Below are 19,444 nucleotides of genomic sequence, written 5' to 3' on the forward strand. Positions count from 1 at the left end.
CAGGGGTGACGTTACAGCACAGCAGCTCGCAGTGAGGAGAGAGAAATACACAGGGGTGAGGTTACAGCACAGCGGCTCGCAGAGAGGAGAGAGAAATACACAGGGATGACGTTACAGCACATCGGCTCGCAGTGAGGAGAGAGAAATACACAGGGGTGACATTACAGCACAGCGGCTCACAGAGAGGAGAGAGAAATACACAGGGGTGTGGTTACAGCACAGAGGATCACAGTGAGGAGAGAGAAATACACAGGGGTGACGTTATAGCACAGCGGCCCACAGTGAGGAGAGAGAAATACACAGGGGTGGCGTTACAGCACAGCGGCTCGCAGAGAGGATAGAGAAATACACAGGGATGACGTTACAGCACAGCGGCTCACAGTGAGGAGAGAGAAATACACAGGGGTGACGTTACAGCACAGCGGCTCACAGTAAGGAGAGCGAAATACACAGGGATGATGTTACAGCATAGCGGCTCACAGTGAGGAGAGAGAAACACACAGGGGTGACGTTACAGCACAGCGGCTCACAGTGAGGAGAGAGAAATACACAGGGGTGACGTTACAGCACAGCGGCTCACAGTGAGGAGAGAGAAATAAAAAGGGGTGACATTACAGCACAGCGACTCACAGTGAGGAGAGAGAAATAACCCTGGGTGACGTTACAGCACAGCGGCTCACAGTGAGGAGAGAGAAATACACAGGGGTGACGTTACAGCACAGCGGCTCACAGTGAGGAGAGAGAAATACACAGGGGTGACGTTACAGCACAGCAGCTCGCAGTGAGGAGAGAGAAATACACAGGGGTGACGTTACAGCACAGCGGCTCACAGTGAGGAGAGAGAAATACACAGGGGTGATGTTACAGCACAGCGGCTCGCAGTGAGGAGAGAGAGATACACCGGGGTGATGTTACAGCACAGCTCTCACAGTAAGGAGAGAGAAATACACAAGGGTGACGTTACAGCACAGTGCTCACAGTGAGGAGAGAGAAATACACAGGGGTGACGTTACAGCACAGTGCTCACAGTGAGGAGAGAGAAATACACATGGGTGATGTTACAGCACAGCGACTCGCAGTGAGGAGAGAGAAATACACAGGGAAGACGTTACAGCACAGAGACTCGCATAGAGGAGAGAGAAATACACAGGGGTGACATTACAGCACAGCGACTCACAGTGAGTAGAGAGATAAACAGAGGGGTGACGTTACAGGACAGAGACTCGCATAGAGTTGAGAGAAATACACAGGGGTGTTGTTACAGCACAGCGGCTTGCAGTGAGGAGAGAGAAATACACAGGGATGAGGTTACAGCACAGCGGCTCGCAGTGAGGAGAGAGAAATACACAGGGGTGACGTTACAGCACAGCGACTCACAGTGAGGAGAGAGAAATACACAGGGGTGATGTTACAGCACAGCGGCTCGCAGTGAGGAGAGAGAAATACACAGGGGTGACGTTACAGCACAGCGGCTCACAGTGAGGAGAGAGAAATACACAGGGCTGAGGTTACAGCACAGCGGCTCGCAGAGAGGAGAGAGAAATACACAGGGATGACGTTACAGCACAGCGGCTCGCAGTGAGGAGAGAGAAATACACAGGGGTGACGTTACAGCACAGCGGCCCACAGTGAGGAGAGAGAAATACACAGGGGTGGCGTTACAGCACAGCGGCTCGCAGAGAGGATAGAGAAATACACAGGGATGACGTTACAGCACAGCGCTCACAGTGAGGAGAGAGAAATACACATGGGTGATGTTACAGCACAGCGACTCGCAGTGAGGAGAGAGAAATACACAGGGAAGACGTTACAGCACAGAGACTCGCATAGAGGAGAGAGAAATACACAGGGGTGACATTACAGCACAGCGACTCACAGTGAGTAGAGAGATAAACAGAGGGGTGACGTTACAGGACAGAGACTCGCATAGAGGAGAGAGAAATACACAGGGGTGATGTGACAGCACAGCGGCTTGCAGTGAGGAGAGAGAAATACACAGGGATGAGGTTACAGCACAGCGGCTCGCAGTGAGGAGAGAGAAATACACAGGGGTGACGTTACAGCACAGCAACTCACAGTAAGGAGAGAGAAATACACAGGGGTGACGTTACAGCACAGCGACTCACAGTGAGGAGAGAGAAATACACAGGGGTGATGTTACAGCACAGCGGCTCGCAGTGAGGAGAGAGAAATACACAGGGGTGACGTTACAGCACAGCGGCTCACAGTGAGGAGAGAGAAATACACAGGGGTGAGGTTACAGCACAGCGGCTTGCAGAGAGGAGAGAGAAATACACAGGGATGACGTTACAGCACAGCGGCTCGCAGTGAGGAGAGAGAAATACACAGGGGTGACGTTACAGCACAGCGGCTCACAGTGAGGAGAGAGAAATACACAGGGATGAGGTTACAGCACAGAGGATCACAGTGAGGACAGAGAAATACACAGGGGTGACGTTACAGCACAGCGGCCCACAGTGAGGAGAGAGAAATACACAGGGGTGGCGTTACAGCACAGCGGCTCGCAGAGAGGATAGAGAAATACACAGGGATGACGTTACAGCACAGCGGCTCACAGTGAGGAGAGAGAAATACACAGGGGTGACGTTACAGCACAGCGGCTCGCAGGGGAGAGAAATACACAGGGATGACGTTACAGCACAGCGGCTCGCAGTGAAGAGAGAGAAATACACAGGGGTGACGTTACAGCACAGCAGCTCACAGTGAGGAGAGAGAAATACACAGGGGTGACGTTACAGCACAGCGGCTCACAGTAACGAGAGCGAAATACACAGGGATGACGTTACAGCACAGCGACTCACAGTAAGGAGAGCGAAATACACAGGGATGATGTTACAGCACAGCGACTCACAGTGAGGAGAGAGAAATACCCCTGGGTGACGTTACAGCACAGAGACTCACAGTGAGGAGAGAGAAATACACAGGGGTGACATTACAGCACAGCGACTCACAGTGTGGAGAGAGAAATACCCCTGGGTGACGTTACAGCACAGCGACTCACAGTGAGGAGAGAGAAATACCCCTGGGTGATGTTACAGCACAGAGACTCACAGTGAGGAGAGAGAAATACACAGGGGTGATGTTACAGCACAGCGCTCACAGTGAGGAGAGAGAAATACACAAGGGTGACGTTACAGCACAGCGCTCACAGTGAGGAGAGAGAAATACACAGGGGTGAAGTTACAGCACAGCGCTCACAGTGAGGAGAGAGAAATACACAGGGGTGACGTTACAGCACAGCGACTCACAGTGAGGAGAGAGAAATACACAGGGGTGATGTTACAGCACAGCGGCTCGCAGTGAGGAGAGAGAAATACACAGGGGTGACGTTACAGCACAGCGGCTCACAGTGAGGAGAGAGAAATACACAGGGGTGAGGTTACAGCACAGCGGCTTGCAGAGAGGAGAGAGAAATACACAGGGATGACGTTACAGCACAGCGGCTCGCAGTGAGGAGAGAGAAATACACAGGGGTGACGTTACAGCACAGCGGCTCACAGTGAGGAGAGAGAAATACACAGGGATGAGGTTACAGCACAGAGGATCACAGTGAGGACAGAGAAATACACAGGGGTGACGTTACAGCACAGCGGCCCACAGTGAGGAGAGAGAAATACACAGGGGTGGCGTTACAGCACAGCGGCTCGCAGAGAGGATAGAGAAATACACAGGGATGACGTTACAGCACAGCGGCTCACAGTGAGGAGAGAGAAATACACAGGGGTGACGTTACAGCACAGCGGCTCGCAGGGGAGAGAAATACACAGGGATGACGTTACAGCACAGCGGCTCGCAGTGAAGAGAGAGAAATACACAGGGGTGACGTTACAGCACAGCAGCTCACAGTGAGGAGAGAGAAATACACAGGGGTGACGTTACAGCACAGCGGCTCACAGTAAGGAGAGCGAAATACACAGGGATGACGTTACAGCACAGCGACTCACAGTAAGGAGAGCGAAATACACAGGGATGATGTTACAGCACAGCGACTCGCAGTGAGGAGAGAGAAATACACAGGGGTGACGTTACAGCACAGCGGCCCACAGTGAGGAGAGAGAAATACACAGGGGTGATGTTACAGCACAGCGGCTCGCAGTGAGGAGAGAGAAATACACAGGGGTGACGTTACAGCACAGCGGCTCACAGTGAGGAGAGAGAAATACACAGGGCTGAGGTTACAGCACAGCGGCTCGCAGAGAGGAGAGAGAAATACACAGGGATGACGTTACAGCACAGCGGCTCGCAGTGAGGAGAGAGAAATACACAGGGGTGACGTTACAGCACAGCGGCCCACAGTGAGGAGAGAGAAATACACAGGGGTGGCGTTACAGCACAGCGGCCCGCAGAGAGGATAGAGAAATACACAGGGATGACGTTACAGCACAGCGCTCACAGTGAGGAGAGAGAAATACACATGGGTGATGTTACAGCACAGCGACTCGCAGTGAGGAGAGAGAAATACACAGGGAAGACGTTACAGCACAGAGACTCGCATAGAGGAGAGAGAAATACACAGGGGTGACATTACAGCACAGCGACTCACAGTGAGTAGAGAGATAAACAGAGGGGTGACGTTACAGGACAGAGACTCGCATAGAGGAGAGAGAAATACACAGGGGTGATGTGACAGCACAGCGGCTTGCAGTGAGGAGAGAGAAATACACAGGGATGAGGTTACAGCACAGCGGCTCGCAGTGAGGAGAGAGAAATACACAGGGGTGACGTTACAGCACAGCGACTCACAGTGAGGAGAGAGAAATACCCCTGGGTGATGTTACAGCACAGAGACTCACAGTGAGGAGAGAGAAATACACAGGGGTGATGTTACAGCACAGCGCTCACAGTGAGGAGAGAGAAATACACAAGGGTGACGTTACAGCACAGCGCTCACAGTGAGGAGAGAGAAATACACAGGGGTGAAGTTACAGCACAGCGCTCACAGTGAGGAGAGAGAAATACACAGGGGTGACGTTACAGCACAGCGACTCACAGTGAGGAGAGAGAAATACACAGGGGTGATGTTACAGCACAGCGGCTCGCAGTGAGGAGAGAGAAATACACAGGGGTGACGTTACAGCACAGCGGCTCACAGTGAGGAGAGAGAAATACACAGGGATGACGTTACAGCACAGTGGCTCCCAGTGAGGAGAGAGAAATACCCCTGGGTGACGTTACAGCACAGAGACTCACAGTGAGGAGAGAGATATACACAGGGGTAATGTTACAGCACAGCGCTCACAGTGAGGAGAGAGAAATACACAAGGGTGACGTTACAGCACAGCGCTCACAGTGAGGAGAGAGAAATACACAGGGGTGATGTTACAGCACAGCGCTCACAGTGAGGAGAGAGAAATACACAGGGGTGACGTTACAGCACAGCGCTCACAGTGAGGAGAGAGAAATACACATGGGTGATGTTACAGCACAGCGACTCGCAGTGAGGAGAGAGAAATACACAGGGATGACGTTACAGCACAGCAACTCGCAGTGAGGAGAGAGAAATACACAGGGGTGACGTTACAGCACAGCGGCTCACAGTGAGGAGAGAGAAATACACAGGGGTGACGTTCCAGCACAGCGACTCACAGTGATGAGAGAGAAATACACAGGGGTGACTTTACAGCACAGCGGCTCACAGTGAGGAGAGAGAAATTCACAGGGGTGACTTTACAGCACAGCGGCTCACAGTGAGGAGAGTGAAATACACAGGGGTGACGTTACAGCACAGCGGCTCACAGTGAGGAGAAAGAAATACACAGGGGTGTCGTTACAGCACAGCGGCTCACAGTGAGGAGAGAGAAATACACAGGGGTGACGTTACAGCTCAGCAGCTCGCAGTGAGGAGAGAGAAATCCACAGGGGTGACGTTACAGCACAGCGCCTCACAGTGAGGAGAGAGAAATACACAGGGGTGATGTTACAGCACAGCGGCTCGCAGTGAGGAGAGAGAGATACACAGGGGTGATGTTACAGCACAGCGGCTCACAGTGAGGAGAGAGAGATACACAGGGATGACGTTACAGCACAGCGACTTGCAGTGAGGAGAGTGAAATACACAGGGGTGACGATACAGCACAGAGGATCACAGTGAGGAGAGAGAAATACACAGGGGTGACGTTACAGCACAGCGGCCCACAGTGAGGAGAGAGAAATACACAGGGGTGACGTTACAGCACAGCGGCACGCAGAGAGGATAGAGAAATACACAGGGATGATGTTACAGCACAGCGGCTCGCAGTGAGGAGAGAGAAATACACAGGGATGACGTTACAGCACAGCGGCTGACAGTGAGGAGAGAGAAATACACAGGGGTGACGTTACAGCACAGCGGCTCACAGTGAGGAGAGAGAAATACACAGGGGTGACGTTACAGCACAGCAGCCCACAGTGAGGAGAGAGAAATACACAGGGGTGACGTTACAGCACAGCGACTCACAGTGAGGAGAGAGAAATACACAGGGGTGATGTTACAGCACAGCGGCTCACAGTGAGGAGAGAGAAATACACAGGGGTGACGTTACAGCACAGAGACTCACAGTGAGGAGAGAGAAATACACAGGGGTGACGTTACAGCACAGCAGCTCACAGTGAGGAGAGAGAAATACACAGGGGTGACGTTACAGCACAGCAGTTCTATAAATGCCTACTCTCCACAATGGCTGGGAGGGTCCTGAAAATCGGGTGGCACTCTCAACCGCCTTGGGAAAAGTGGGCAATTTTTCCTGGTAGCTGGCCTCCACCCAGTGTCAGATATGGATGAAGGGAAACCATCGGGCGCAAGTGTCTAATGGTGTCCCTCTGCCCATGCGTCCTGGGCCACTCTGTGCCTGCTACATGGTAATACCGCATGAGACACAGATCTAAAATCCATGTAGACCCATGCAATTTCGATTGTCATTCCTGGATGGTAACTAGCAGGAGGGTGTGGCTATCAGTCGCGGACATGTCCCGGGAGTGGCGGTGACCGCAACTGTGTGTAAAGATACATCAGTGCCATAGTCACTCGAATATTCCGCACAGCAATGTCTGATGGTCTGACTGATGGTGCGCTGATAGTGTACACTGGTGGATATCTCAATACCTATCGGCCATGGCATTACCGTAAGGATGCTGCAGCGGCTGAACCACTTCCAAGATCTTTACAAAAAATGGTCATCTCTACACCAGCCATTTAGTGTTGGCCGCAATTCTCGAATGGAACATTTTGTGATGGTTTTAGTATTTTCTTTGCATTAAATTAAAAAAGAAAATAATTATAATGTAAACAAATCTACCATTTAATAGTAGGCAGATAATTTTCAGAATCCTGTGTTGGTTGAGGTCTCATCTCTGTCTGGGGCATCTGTCTGTAATTAAACTGGATGTATAAGTTCTGTTCCTGTACCAAAGTTCTTCTGTCACATTAGAAAAGCCTGCATGGATACAGCAAGTAACTACCTGACCTCACCTGTAGGGACCGCTGGTGAGCAAAGGTCTGAGTCACAGCAATTGTTGCTTGTCACCATCCTACTGTAAGGTGTCCGAAGTATAAGGACATCTGTGCACTCCTCAAAGTGTCCACAGCCCCTCATAAACACCAGAGGTGGCCCTACAAGGTACAGAAGAGAGAGGACCTGTAGACACACTTTTATGTAAGTTTCATAACTTAAAAGGAAAAAGTTTGCAATCTGAAGGAAATTTAGCAAACAACAAGTATGGAATCCGCACCCACACCTGGACAAAATATGAGACGTATGGTAAAATGGGGCAAGTAGGTAATAGCTAGCAAGGTGCAAATGTGCTGCAGTAATCCTTAGTAACCAGGCTGCAGGTAACAGTGTTGTTAATGATTTGCTAACAGCCATAATTAAAAGAAAAGCAGTGCAAGATGGAATTGTCCATGGGCTCTCCCACCCACTGTTGTGTTGCAAATGGACAAGCACAGTTTAACAAACTAATCACTTCAGCAACAGGGACTGCCACTTCTGTGGCTGAAGTGATTGTTGTGTGGGGCCCAAATAAACCAAGCTACCGATGAGCAGCTAACAGTGTTGTTAATGATGGGATAAAGGCAGATAGCAGTGTTGTTGTCAATGAAGGCTTTAATGCATCTAAGCTAACAATGCTGTTAATGATTTCTACAGTGCCAAGATGTCATCATCCTTATCATCCGCACCCTCATCAGTGTTTACATCACCTTCGCACAATATTAATTCATCCCCACTAGAAACCACCTAACCAAAGGGCAGGCATGCTGGCACCTGTATTCCCACTGTAAAAAACAATAGCAGCCATTTATTATTATGACTATTACCCCTGCACCCACTGGCCAGGGGTGCAGGGAAGAGCTGCCGGCTTCAGCCCAGGCCTGGGGTGCTCAGGAGTGAAGGGGCCCCTTTTCTAGGGGTCAACACCTTCCCTGGGATCCCTGGCTTGTGCTGACTAGTTTGGGGTATTAATGCTTTGGCCGGGGTTACCCGGTGAAAAGGTCCCCAGGCTGTGGCATTATACTTCGGCTAGTTTGAGTCCGGTGCTGTTTATAAAAATATGGGGAACCCCACTCATTTTTTCCAATATTTTTAAAACCAGGACCATCTCACAGAGCCCAGTGCTGGTTCATAAAATACAGGGGACCTCTACACATTTTGTCCCTCTGCATTTTTAGAACCAGGACTGGCACAGGTGCCTGGGGCTGCTAATGCTTTTTTTTTTTTTTTTTTAAATGGAACCCTCTTTTTGGTTAGTTACAGGCAGAAGAATGCACAGATCACAATGATCTGTGTATGCTTCTGCTAAACAAGCAGCTCAGGAGGGGTCTATTCAAAACTTCTATTTTGGTCTGAGTTTGATAAAATGACACCCATGATTTTGATCACAATACTTGGTAAATTCCTGAGTTGTATTCCTGGTTATGGAAAGTACCTGTGAGTTTGGCAGATGGGGTATTTATGTCTATTTGTGTTTTTACCTGTGTTTTGCAGAGGTTTAATGATTTCTCACCCAAGTTTGCCTTTAGTGAAGGGACCCTGGGCCTGATTCAGAGCCGCTCGTTCGCTCTGAGCGATGTTCGCACATCTGCGCATGCATATGGGTTGTAATGCGCATGCGCCAACAAGTCAGTGCGGTCGGAAATCGTGTGCTCGCAAAATAGCGAATGCCAGCTAATTTGATTGACAGGATGAGGCGTTTGTGGGTGGTAACAGGGGATGGTGCTTGAAAACGGGGAGTGAAGATCCGAACGCAGGCGTGCCAAACGGTCAAAACGGGCGTTTTAAGGGTGTGCATAATTAATACAGCAGCGTCATCGATCACGTCACTTGTTTGTCTTTTAGCCTGAACTGCTAGCATGATTGCGGTAGGAAAATGCTACCACAAGAATAGCGAGTAGTTCATACGCCTTTCGATGTACTCGATTAATCAAATAAATAGTGGACATGACGAAATTATGCGAACGGCCAAGGGGCGTCTTTACAAAATAGCGAGCGCATCTTTCGGATGCTCGTTCAGACATAGAGGCGTCAACAGACCGCAAAGAGCGAGCGCTCAATTGAAATAGCCAGCCCCTTTTTCTGAACGAGAGTCCGCAAATAGCGTCCGGCTCTGAATCAGGCCCTCTGTGTGACTGTGCAGTAGTTTAGGTGCTGCTAAGTAACCTAACTTGCCTTCTTTCACTAAGAGCCCCTCTTACACTACCTCCCCCGTCAGATCTCCAGCATGAAATGGCGGCCGAATACATGGGAGGGACTTTCATATGCAATGCAAAACATGCGAGATCCGATGCCTGAAAGATGACCTTTTGTCTTCTGGGGTCCGAGTCAGGTGGAAGACCCAAACCAGGACTCAGATCCCATTGAATAATATACAAAATTGGGGTGGGTTCAGTTTTCTGAAAACCAAAACTGCACATCTCACGGGGGCGTGCTGAGAGTCATAGGGGCCTCGTCTCACAGCATGCCCCCGTCTCATTATCCCGACTGAGCAGGACACTGGGAGGCGAAGCTGCTCGGCCAGGCTTTCAGACCAACACATCAGGCTACCGGCCCTTCTCGCATTTGCAAATAGTGCCAGGTGGCCAGCCCGGCCCTGCTATATGGTGACATAAATGGTGGATGGCTATGCCTGATTGAAGCAATGGAGGCTGGGGACAGTCTGCTGGTACGAGGGAGATAATTAAAATAAAAGACAATTTTAGGGACGTTTTTTGAAGAAAGTTATTTTATAGTTTTAAAAAAATCTGTGTTAGCTGGGGGGACGGGCAGGAAGGAGCAAGTGGCAGGTGTATGTATAGCACTATGTGAGGTGACACATTTAGGACTATGGCCCTCATTCAGAGCCACTCGCTATTTGCGTTCGTTCGTTCAAAAACAAGGGGTGGCTATGCAAATGATCCGTTCGCACATTGCAGTCTGTTCACACCTCTAAGTCTGAACGAGCGAGCAAAACATACGCTCTTTTATTTCTTAAAAACGCCCCCTGGCCGCTCGCACCATACGTCATGTCCGCTATTTATTAGATTAATCGAGTACATCGAACAGGATATGAACTGCTCGCTATTCTTGTGGTTGGTTTTTTCAACCGCTATTTTGCGAGCAGTTCTGAGTTAAAAAAAACCAAATGACGTGGTCATTGACGCTGCTATATTAATTATGCACACCCATAAAACGCCCGTTTTGACCTTTAAGCACGCCTGCGAACGGATCTCCACTCCCCGTTTTCAAGCACCTTCCCCTGTTACCACCCACATACGCCTCATTCTGTCACTCAAAATAGCAGGCTATATTGCGTACAAATGATTTTCGGCTGCACTGACTGGTTCGCGCATGCGTACTAAAAACCGTACGCATGTGCAGATGTGCGAACATCGCTCGGAACGAGCGTACTGCCGCTAGCGAGTGGCTCTGAATGAGGGCCTATATCAATAGCATTCAGCAATGCAAACTCCTACTGGACACGCAGTGTAGTAATCAATATTTCAGTTTAATAATCCATTAATAATCCATCTATCGATCTATCTATATATAAACTATATATATATATATATATATATATATATATATACACACACACAGTATATATATAAATAATGTATTTAGGGCCTGATTCAGACCCACTCGCAAGCGCATTGTGCTCCCAAGTGGGTCGATGGTGGCCCAGTGCGCACGGATGGCACTGCGCGTGCACGAGCCCCGGAGCGAGCGCAAAAAGCGCTTGCTCCGGGAATCACTACAAAAGGGGCGTCTGTCGATGTTGATCGACAGCTCGCCCAGTTTTGTAGGTGTGGCCCGGGGAGTAGCTACACAAACGGAGGCGTTCCCAAGCAAACACCTGCCGTTTGTGGGAGGCCCCACTGACATCACCAGTGATGTCAGTGAGAGAGCTTCTGGCTCTATTTGAGCCAGAAGCTCTCTGGGGCTTGCGGCCATGAGACCCTACCACAAGGGTCTCGTCGCAAGCCCGATGGTCACGATGGTTTTGACCATCGCGACCATCATCATGGCTGCTCGCTATAGCTGTGGGTGGTAACCCACAGCTATGCGAGCGGCTAGGAGGCCGCTCCTAAAAAAAACAGTGCCCGCCCTCATTCAGAGCAAGCGCTCACTTTTTGCGAGCGCCTCTGAATCAAGCCCTTAGTGCCGCGTTGATTCAGAGTTCTTACATAGTTACACAATTACGTTATTTGTGCAGAAACTTAGCAGGCGATGCAATGTGGGATATATTTGGCTTTATAAAGCATTAGCAGAATTGAAATGAACAGTTAATACAGTATTACGAGTCTATAGATCATTTGGATAAAATGTGATTCTATATTGTACTGTACAGTCAGGTCCATAAATATTGGGACATTGACAGAATTTTCATATTTTGTCCTCTATTCACCACCACAATGGCTTTGAAATGAAACAAACAAGATGTGCTTTACCTGCAGACTTTCAGATTTAATTTGAGGGTAATTACATCCAAATCAGGTGAACGGTGTAGGAATTACAATGGTTTCTATATGTGCCTCCCACTTTTTAAAGGGCCAAAAGTAATGGGACAAACTAAACAATCCTAAATCTAACTTTCACTTTTTAATACTTTGTTGCAAATCCTTTGCAGACAATTACAGCCTGAAGTCTGGAACGCATAGACATCACCAGACGCTGGGTTTCATCCCTGGTGATGCTCTGCCAGGCCTCTACTGCAAATGTCTTCAGTTCCTGCTTGTTCTTGGGGCATTTTCCCTTCAGTTTTGTCTTCATCAAGTGAAATGCATGCTCAATCAGATTCAGGTCAGGGGATTGATTTGGCCATTGCATAACATTCCACTTTTTAGCCTTACAAAACTCTTTGGTTGCTTTTGCAGTATGCTTCGGGTCATTGTCCATCTGCACTGTGAAGCGCCGTCCAATGAGTTCTGAAGCATTTGACTGAATATGAGCATGTAATATTGCCCGAAACACTTCAGAATTCATTGTCAGCAGTCACATCATCAATAAATACAAGGGAACCAGTTCCATTGGCAGCCATACATACCCATGCCATGAAACTACCACCACCATGCTTCACTGATGAGGATTATGAGCTGTTCCTTTCCTTCTCTTCTCTTCCCATCACTCTGGTACAAGTTGATCTTTGTCTCATCTGTCCATAGGATGTTGTTCCAGAACTGTAATGGCTTTTTTAGATGTTGTTTGGCAAACTCTAATCTGGTCTTATTGTTTTTGTGGCTCACCAATGGTTTACATATTGTGGTGAACATTCTATATTCACTCTTGTGAAGTCTTCTCTTGATTGTTGACTTTGACACATATACACCTACCTCCTGGAGAGTGTTCTTGATTTGGCCAACTGTTGTGAAGGGGTTTTTCTTCACCAGGGAAATAATTCTTCTGTCATCCACCACAGTTGTTTTCCGTGGTTTTCCGGGTCTTTTGGTGTTGCTGAGCTCTCTGGTGCGTTCTTTCTTTTTAAGAATGTTCCAAACAGTTGATTTAGCCACACCTAATGTTTTTGCTATCTCTCTGATGGGTTTGTTTTGATTTTTCAGCCTAATGATGGCTTGCTTCACTGATAGTGACAGCTCTTTGGATCTCATATTGAGAGTCGACAGCAACTGATTCCAAATGCAAATGTCACACCTAGAATCAACTCCAGACCTTTTACCTGCTTAATTGATAATGAAATAACGAGGGAATAGCCCACACCTGTCCATGAAATAGCTTTTGAGTTGATAGTCCCATTACTTTTGGCCCCTTAAAAAGTGGGAGGCACATATAGAAACCGTTGTAATTCCTACACCGTTCCCCTGATTTGGATGTAATTACCCTCAAATTAAATCTGAAAGTCTGCAGTTAAAGCACATCTTGTTTGTTTCATTTCAAAGCCATTGTGGTGGTGAATAGAGGCCACAATATTAAAATTCTGTCAATGTCCCAATATTTATGGACCTGACTGTATGTTGTACTTTAAGTCATTCCTGATCCAGGTGATTTACTAGATTTGTCTGAAGACAGACGAGAGATCTAGGCCACTAATTGGCCAATGGCATAATTTCCCAATTGCCCCTTGGTCCAACAAACTGAGGGTCTGATTCAGACCCGCTCGTAAGCGCATAGTGCTCGCAAGCGGGTCGATGGCGTGCGCGAGCCCCAAAGCGAGTGCAGGAAGCACTCACTCCAGCACTTGCATCCAAAAGGAGCGGCTGTCGATGTTAATCGATAGCTCGCCCCATTTGGAAGGCGGGGAGGGGGGCGTGACTGGGCAAATGGAGGCGTTCCTGCAGGAATGCCTGACGTTTGTGGGCGACCCTACTGACATCACTCATGATGGCAGTAGGTGGACTTCCTGCTCTATTAGAGCAGGAAATGCACTGGAGCTTGTGGCAATAAGACACTACTGCAAGGGTCTTGTCGCAAGCCCGATGGTCTTGACCATCACGACTATCACCTGGCCGCTCGCATAAGCTGTGGGTGGTAACCAGGAGGCCGCAAGTAAAAAAAGAAGCACCCGCCCTGATTCAGAGGGAGCGCTCGATTTTTGCAAGCGCCTCTGAATCAGGGCCTCAGAGCACTTTATGGGACCGATTGGGGTCAATCCAATTACACACGATGCACTCGCGGGTGTGAGTCATCGCGACACTCGCACAAAACTAGACACAGCTCCATAGGGTTGTGTACATAATTAAGTGAGTTCAGCATGAAAGAGGACCATGAGGGCTGCGATATGTGGTGCCGTTGCCGGTGTTTGACCAGTGTGGCAACGGCAACACGCACCTGATTCGCACCCTTCACAGCTAATTGTATTACCCCCTTATTGTTTGGGAAACGAAGCTGCTGGGAGGGAACCAGCTCATCCATCAGGCAGCCTAAGCTCCCCGACATTGTGTGACAGGCTCAGCACTTATAATGGTTCACAGAAAATAACTGAAACTCATTTTTATGTTTCTTCTATTTACATATGAATGGAGGGTTATGGGGGTCCCAAACCAATGTCTTACTGGGCCCCATAGGGTCTTAATCAGGATCTAGACAAAGATACGCAGAGGACTTACCCACTTCTTACTGAACCAAGGTGGACAGACGGACACCGGAGCCTGCAGGGCATGTCACTGATTGGCCGGAGCAGTTACTTCCAGAGAAATCTGTGCAATCCACACAGTCCAGCGCAGCACCTGGGAAATAGGAAGAGAAGATTATTACACAGGAACCGCATACAGTCACCGCACATGCATGGGAGCCGCAGCCAGTCACCGCATACATGGGAGCTGCATCCAGTCACCGCGTACAAGGGAGCTGCATCCAGTCACCGCGTACATGGGAGCCGCAGCCAGTCACCGCTTACATGGGAGCCGCAGCCAGTCACCGCTTACATTGGAGCCTCAACCAGTCACCACGTACATGGGAGCCACATCCAGTCACTGCATACATGGGAGCCGCATCCACACACCGCGTACATGGGAGCCGCTGCCAGTCACCGCATACATGGGAGCTGCAGCCAGTCACCGCTTACATTGGAGCCTCAGCCAGTCACCGCGTACATGGGAGCCACATCCAGTCACCGCATACATGGGAGCCGCATCCAGACACCGCATACATGGGAGCCGCTGCCAGTCACCGCATACATGGGAGCCGCATCCAGTCACCGCATAAATGGGAGCCGCTGCCAGTCACCGCGTGCATGGGAGCCGCTGCCAGTCACCACGTGCATGGGAGCCGCATCCAGTCACCGCTTACATGGGAGCCACATCCAGTCACCGCGTACATACCAGCCGCTGCCAGACACCGCGTACATGGGAGCCGCATCCAGACACCGCGTACATGGGAGCCGCATCCAGTCACCGCGTACATGGGAGCCGCATCCAGTCACCGCGTACATACCAGCCACATCCAGTCACCGTGTGCATGGGAGCCTCATCCCGTCACCGCGTACATACGAGCCACATCCATTCACCGCATACATGGGAGCCACATCCAGTCACCGCGTACATGGGAGCCGCATCCAGTCACCGTGTACATGGGAGCCGCATCCATTCACCGTGTACATGGGAGCCGCATCCAGTCACCGCGTACATACGAGCCACATCCAGTCACCGCGTACATACGAGCCACATCCAGTCACCGCGTACATGGGAGCTGCATCCAGTCACCGCGTACATGGGAGCCGCATCCAGCCACCGCGTACATGGAGCCACATCCAGTCACCACGTACATGGGAGCCGCATCCAGTCACTACGCGCATGGGAGCCGCATCCAGTCACTGCGCGCATGGGAGCCGCATCCAGACACCGCATACATGGGAGCCGCATCCAGTCACCTTGTGCATGGGAGCCGTATCCAGTCACCACGTACATGGGAGCCGCATCCAGTCACAGCATATATGGGAGCCGCATCCAGTCACCGCGTACATTGGAGCCGCATCCAGTCACCGCGTACATGGGAGCCGCATCCAGTCACCGCGTACATGGGAGCCAAATCCAGTCACCGCGTACATGGGAGCCGCATCCAGTCACCATGTACATACGAGCCACATCCAGTCACCGCATACATGGGAGCTGCATCCAGTCACCGCGCACATGGGAGCCGCATCCAGTCACCGCATACATGGGAGCCGCATCCAGTCACTGCGTGCATGGGAGCCGCATCCAGTCACCGCGTGCATGGGAGACGCATCCAGTCACCGTGCACGCAGGAGCCGTATTCAGTCATCATACGCATGGGAGACGCACCCAGTCATGTGCATTAAGGTAACAGGAATGATTTGGGAACATAGAGTTTTAAATAATTGTTGCTAATAAAAATATACAATAAGTACACCACCAGATATCACAAATAAAAAATGCACAATGAAACTAACACACGCCGACCTCTGATGCCTCCATGGCTTGCTGGATTTATAAGCAGTGATATAACTAGGGTATTTGTAGCCCAGGGCAAGATGAAAAATGGAGTCCCCCCCACGTGATCTCATGTCACAAGGGGCGTGGCCACTGAAAAATTGGGGCATGTCAACATGACACACCACTGTTTATGGGAACATTCTTTTCCATTCCATTTGCACCTTAATGCTCCTAGTAGTAGTGCCCCTTATGCAATGCCCCTTGTAGTAATGCCCCTTATGCAGTGCCCACTGTAGTAATGCCCATTATGCAATGCTCCTAGTAGTAGTGCCTCTTATGCAATGCCCCATTAGTAGTGCCCCTTATGCAATGCCCTTAGTAGCAGTGCCCCTTATGCTATGTCCCCTGCTGTAGTGAGTGCACATTATGCAGTGCCCCTTATACAGTTTCCCCAGTAGTGCCCCCAGTAGTACCCTTTATGCAGTGCCCCCAGTGGTGCCCTTTATACAGTGCCCCCAGTAGTGCCCCTTACACATAAAACACAGACACACATACTTACCCGGATCCCTGCTCCTGCGCTCGCCACCGTCTGCTCCTCCAATCCTGCTCAGCCCTATGGGAGAGACGTCATGATGTCTTTTCCTTCACCCACTGCGGGAGCTGGAAGGCGGAGTTCATGAGTGAGCTCCAGCCCATCCCTGGGTGCAGCAGCCAATGACAATCTGTCTGACTCTTATTGGCTGCTAAAACAAACACACCACCACCGGGTAGTACACTCATGGACAGTGAGTGTACTACCCAATGCCGGTGGCGGTGTATTTGTTTTACTGTGTAGTGCAGACCCCACTCATTGCGGTCCACACTACACACTAACCACTGACCTGGATGGCGGCTGGCAGCGCCACCCCACCGGCCCGCCAGTGACCAGGGCACCTGTCCCGCCCACCCCCGTTAGTTATGTCACCGTTTATAAGTAAAGTACATGCTATCATATAACAGGGATGTATATAGAGAGGAGGGGGTCTGTGTTCACTCACCATCCGGGGGGCCCCTCCTCTCTCTCCAGCTGCCGCATCGCACTGACAGTTTCAGTAGACACCGGGCACTAGTCTGTGTCTGGAGTCTACTGCGCATTCGCAGAAAGATGGGAAAGTGGCCGCCGCAGCCATTTTCCTGGCGATTTCCCTACTACGCATGCGCAGAACGCTGGGCAAGGGGCAGCTTCCAGGCATTGTATGTAGCACCTCTCCAGCCGATGTGGGACTTCAGAGAGGTAAGTATTAGGAAGTATGGGTGCAGGGTGTGTAGTGTGGGCCCCCGCACACCCTGCACCGATTATAGATACGCCCCTGCTGCATATAGATGTAAGTAGATACTTTGGATAATATGTATATTATTGATATAAGTGGATATTGTGCCCACAGCAGGCATAAAGGTGATTTGGTGCCCAGGTGAGTGGTATCTGCCTCATCGGCTAGGTATAATGCAGTGGTGCCTATCTTGAATTGCTGCTGAACAGTGAAGAGGTAAACCTTCTATCGGATGAGGTGTTGTCATGTGTGCAAACCACTTATCATACTAACATAAAATAAAGACACTGAGACGTGGATTTGGCAGATAACTTGATGGCGATTTATTGGAGCAATAATAATTATTATTTATTTAAGGATGTATGGTGGCAAAGAAAGGACGGCCAGAAATCAGCCAGATCTGCTATGCCCACACACAAACAACAAAAGGCATAGCAGGCGTAGATCGCCCAGAGTGCATACACATAACCATGTAACTCATATCATCAACAAAAGGTAACGCTCACCCCCATCTTGACTTCCCACCCGTTTAGGTGGTGATACTGCCCCCCGTTAGGTTGGTACAGCCAACTACCAGTCAACGAAGGGAGCGCCCTTAAATCATAATTGCACCCGGACTGGCGACCTGCCGTTCTTTCCCGCCACCCAAAACCAAACCCACAACATACCAAAATTTATAGGGGAGGGAGGGTGGGGAATCTGGAACAAAGAGGCTTTGGCCCACACTTTTATCCCACTATATAATGTTCCTGTTACAAACCCGCCCCTGCTTGCCATAGGCTAACTCCCACAAGTAATTTGCATACATGCCTGCCCCCATCCTAGAGGTTTAAAACACCTCTTTTCTTATGCAATCTTTCGGTTTCTCTAAACCTTCTATCGGATGAGGTGTTGTCATGTGTGCAAACCACTTATCATACTAACATAAAATAAAGACACTGAGACGTGGATTTGGCAGATAACTTGATGGCGATTTATTGGAGCAATAATAATTATTATTTATTTAAGGATGTATGGTGGCAAAGAAAGGACGGCCAGAAATCAGCCAGATCTGCTATGCCCACACACAAACAACAAAAGGCATAGCAGGCGTAGATCGCCCAGAGTGCATACACATAACCATGTAACTCATATCATCAACAAAAGGTAACGCTCACCCCCATCTTGACTTCCCACCCGTTTAGGTGGTGATACTGCCCCCCGTTAGGTTGGTACAGCCAACTACCAGTCAACGAAGGGAGCGCCCTTAAATCATAATTGCACCCGGACTGGCGACCTGCCGTTCTTTCCCGCCACAGCAAGGTTCAGCTTATAGAACCGCCGCACCGCCACCATACCAAGTACTACCCCAATAACGCCAACTCCTCAAAAAGATCCCCAATAAACAATGACACACCCTCCTCTGTTAAATGAACTCCATCAGGTCTATACATATAACTAAATCGAAATTGAATGTTATTATGGTAAATGAAACGGCCATAATTGGCCATCACAAATTTGGCAACTGCGAAATTAAGTTTCTTCCTAGCTTCGTCATTAGCAGGAAAACTCCTAACCCCACGCCAGACCTGTCGAGGTACAATGCAAGACCAAATTAATTTACACAAGGGCCAGGCCGATAGCACCCTCGCCAAATCGTTGACAATATCAACTCGTAATTCTACAGTGGACCTCTGCCCTAAGTCGTTGCCTCCTAAATAAGCCACCAAAATACGTGGCCTACCAAAAAGCCTTGCATACTCTAACAGTTTAGGACAAAAGGAATGCCATCTCATACCTCTGGAACCTATCCAACGGACCCTAGCTGAATATTCAA

The 19,444-nt window shown here is 49.6% G+C and overlaps 1 protein-coding gene across 2 annotated transcripts in view; it reads right to left on the minus strand.

Moving 5' to 3' along the window:
- LOC148453839 (phospholipase A2 inhibitor and Ly6/PLAUR domain-containing protein-like) overlaps positions 1-14,647 on the minus strand; it is a 265,027-nt gene extending 250,380 nt beyond the window's left edge. The window contains exons 1-2 of one of the 2 annotated variants that reach the window (XM_088461622.1): positions 14,534-14,647; positions 7,469-7,609 (exon numbers count right to left, since the gene is read on the minus strand). In XM_088461622.1, coding sequence (XP_088317748.1) covers positions 7,469-7,592 — 124 coding nt within the window. In that variant the 5' untranslated portion in view covers positions 7,593-7,609; positions 14,534-14,647. Of the gene's footprint in view, positions 1-7,468; positions 7,610-14,533 lie in introns of those variants that run through there. The other variant, XM_088461623.1, reaches the window with a different exon arrangement.
- Between the last annotated feature and the right edge of the window lie 4,797 nt (positions 14,648-19,444).

The sequence above is a fragment of the Taudactylus pleione genome, unplaced genomic scaffold (assembly GCF_031769625.1).
Source record: "Taudactylus pleione unplaced genomic scaffold, aTauple2 ptg001082l, whole genome shotgun sequence".
In the NCBI taxonomy this organism is placed as follows: Eukaryota; Metazoa; Chordata; class Amphibia; order Anura; family Myobatrachidae; genus Taudactylus; species Taudactylus pleione.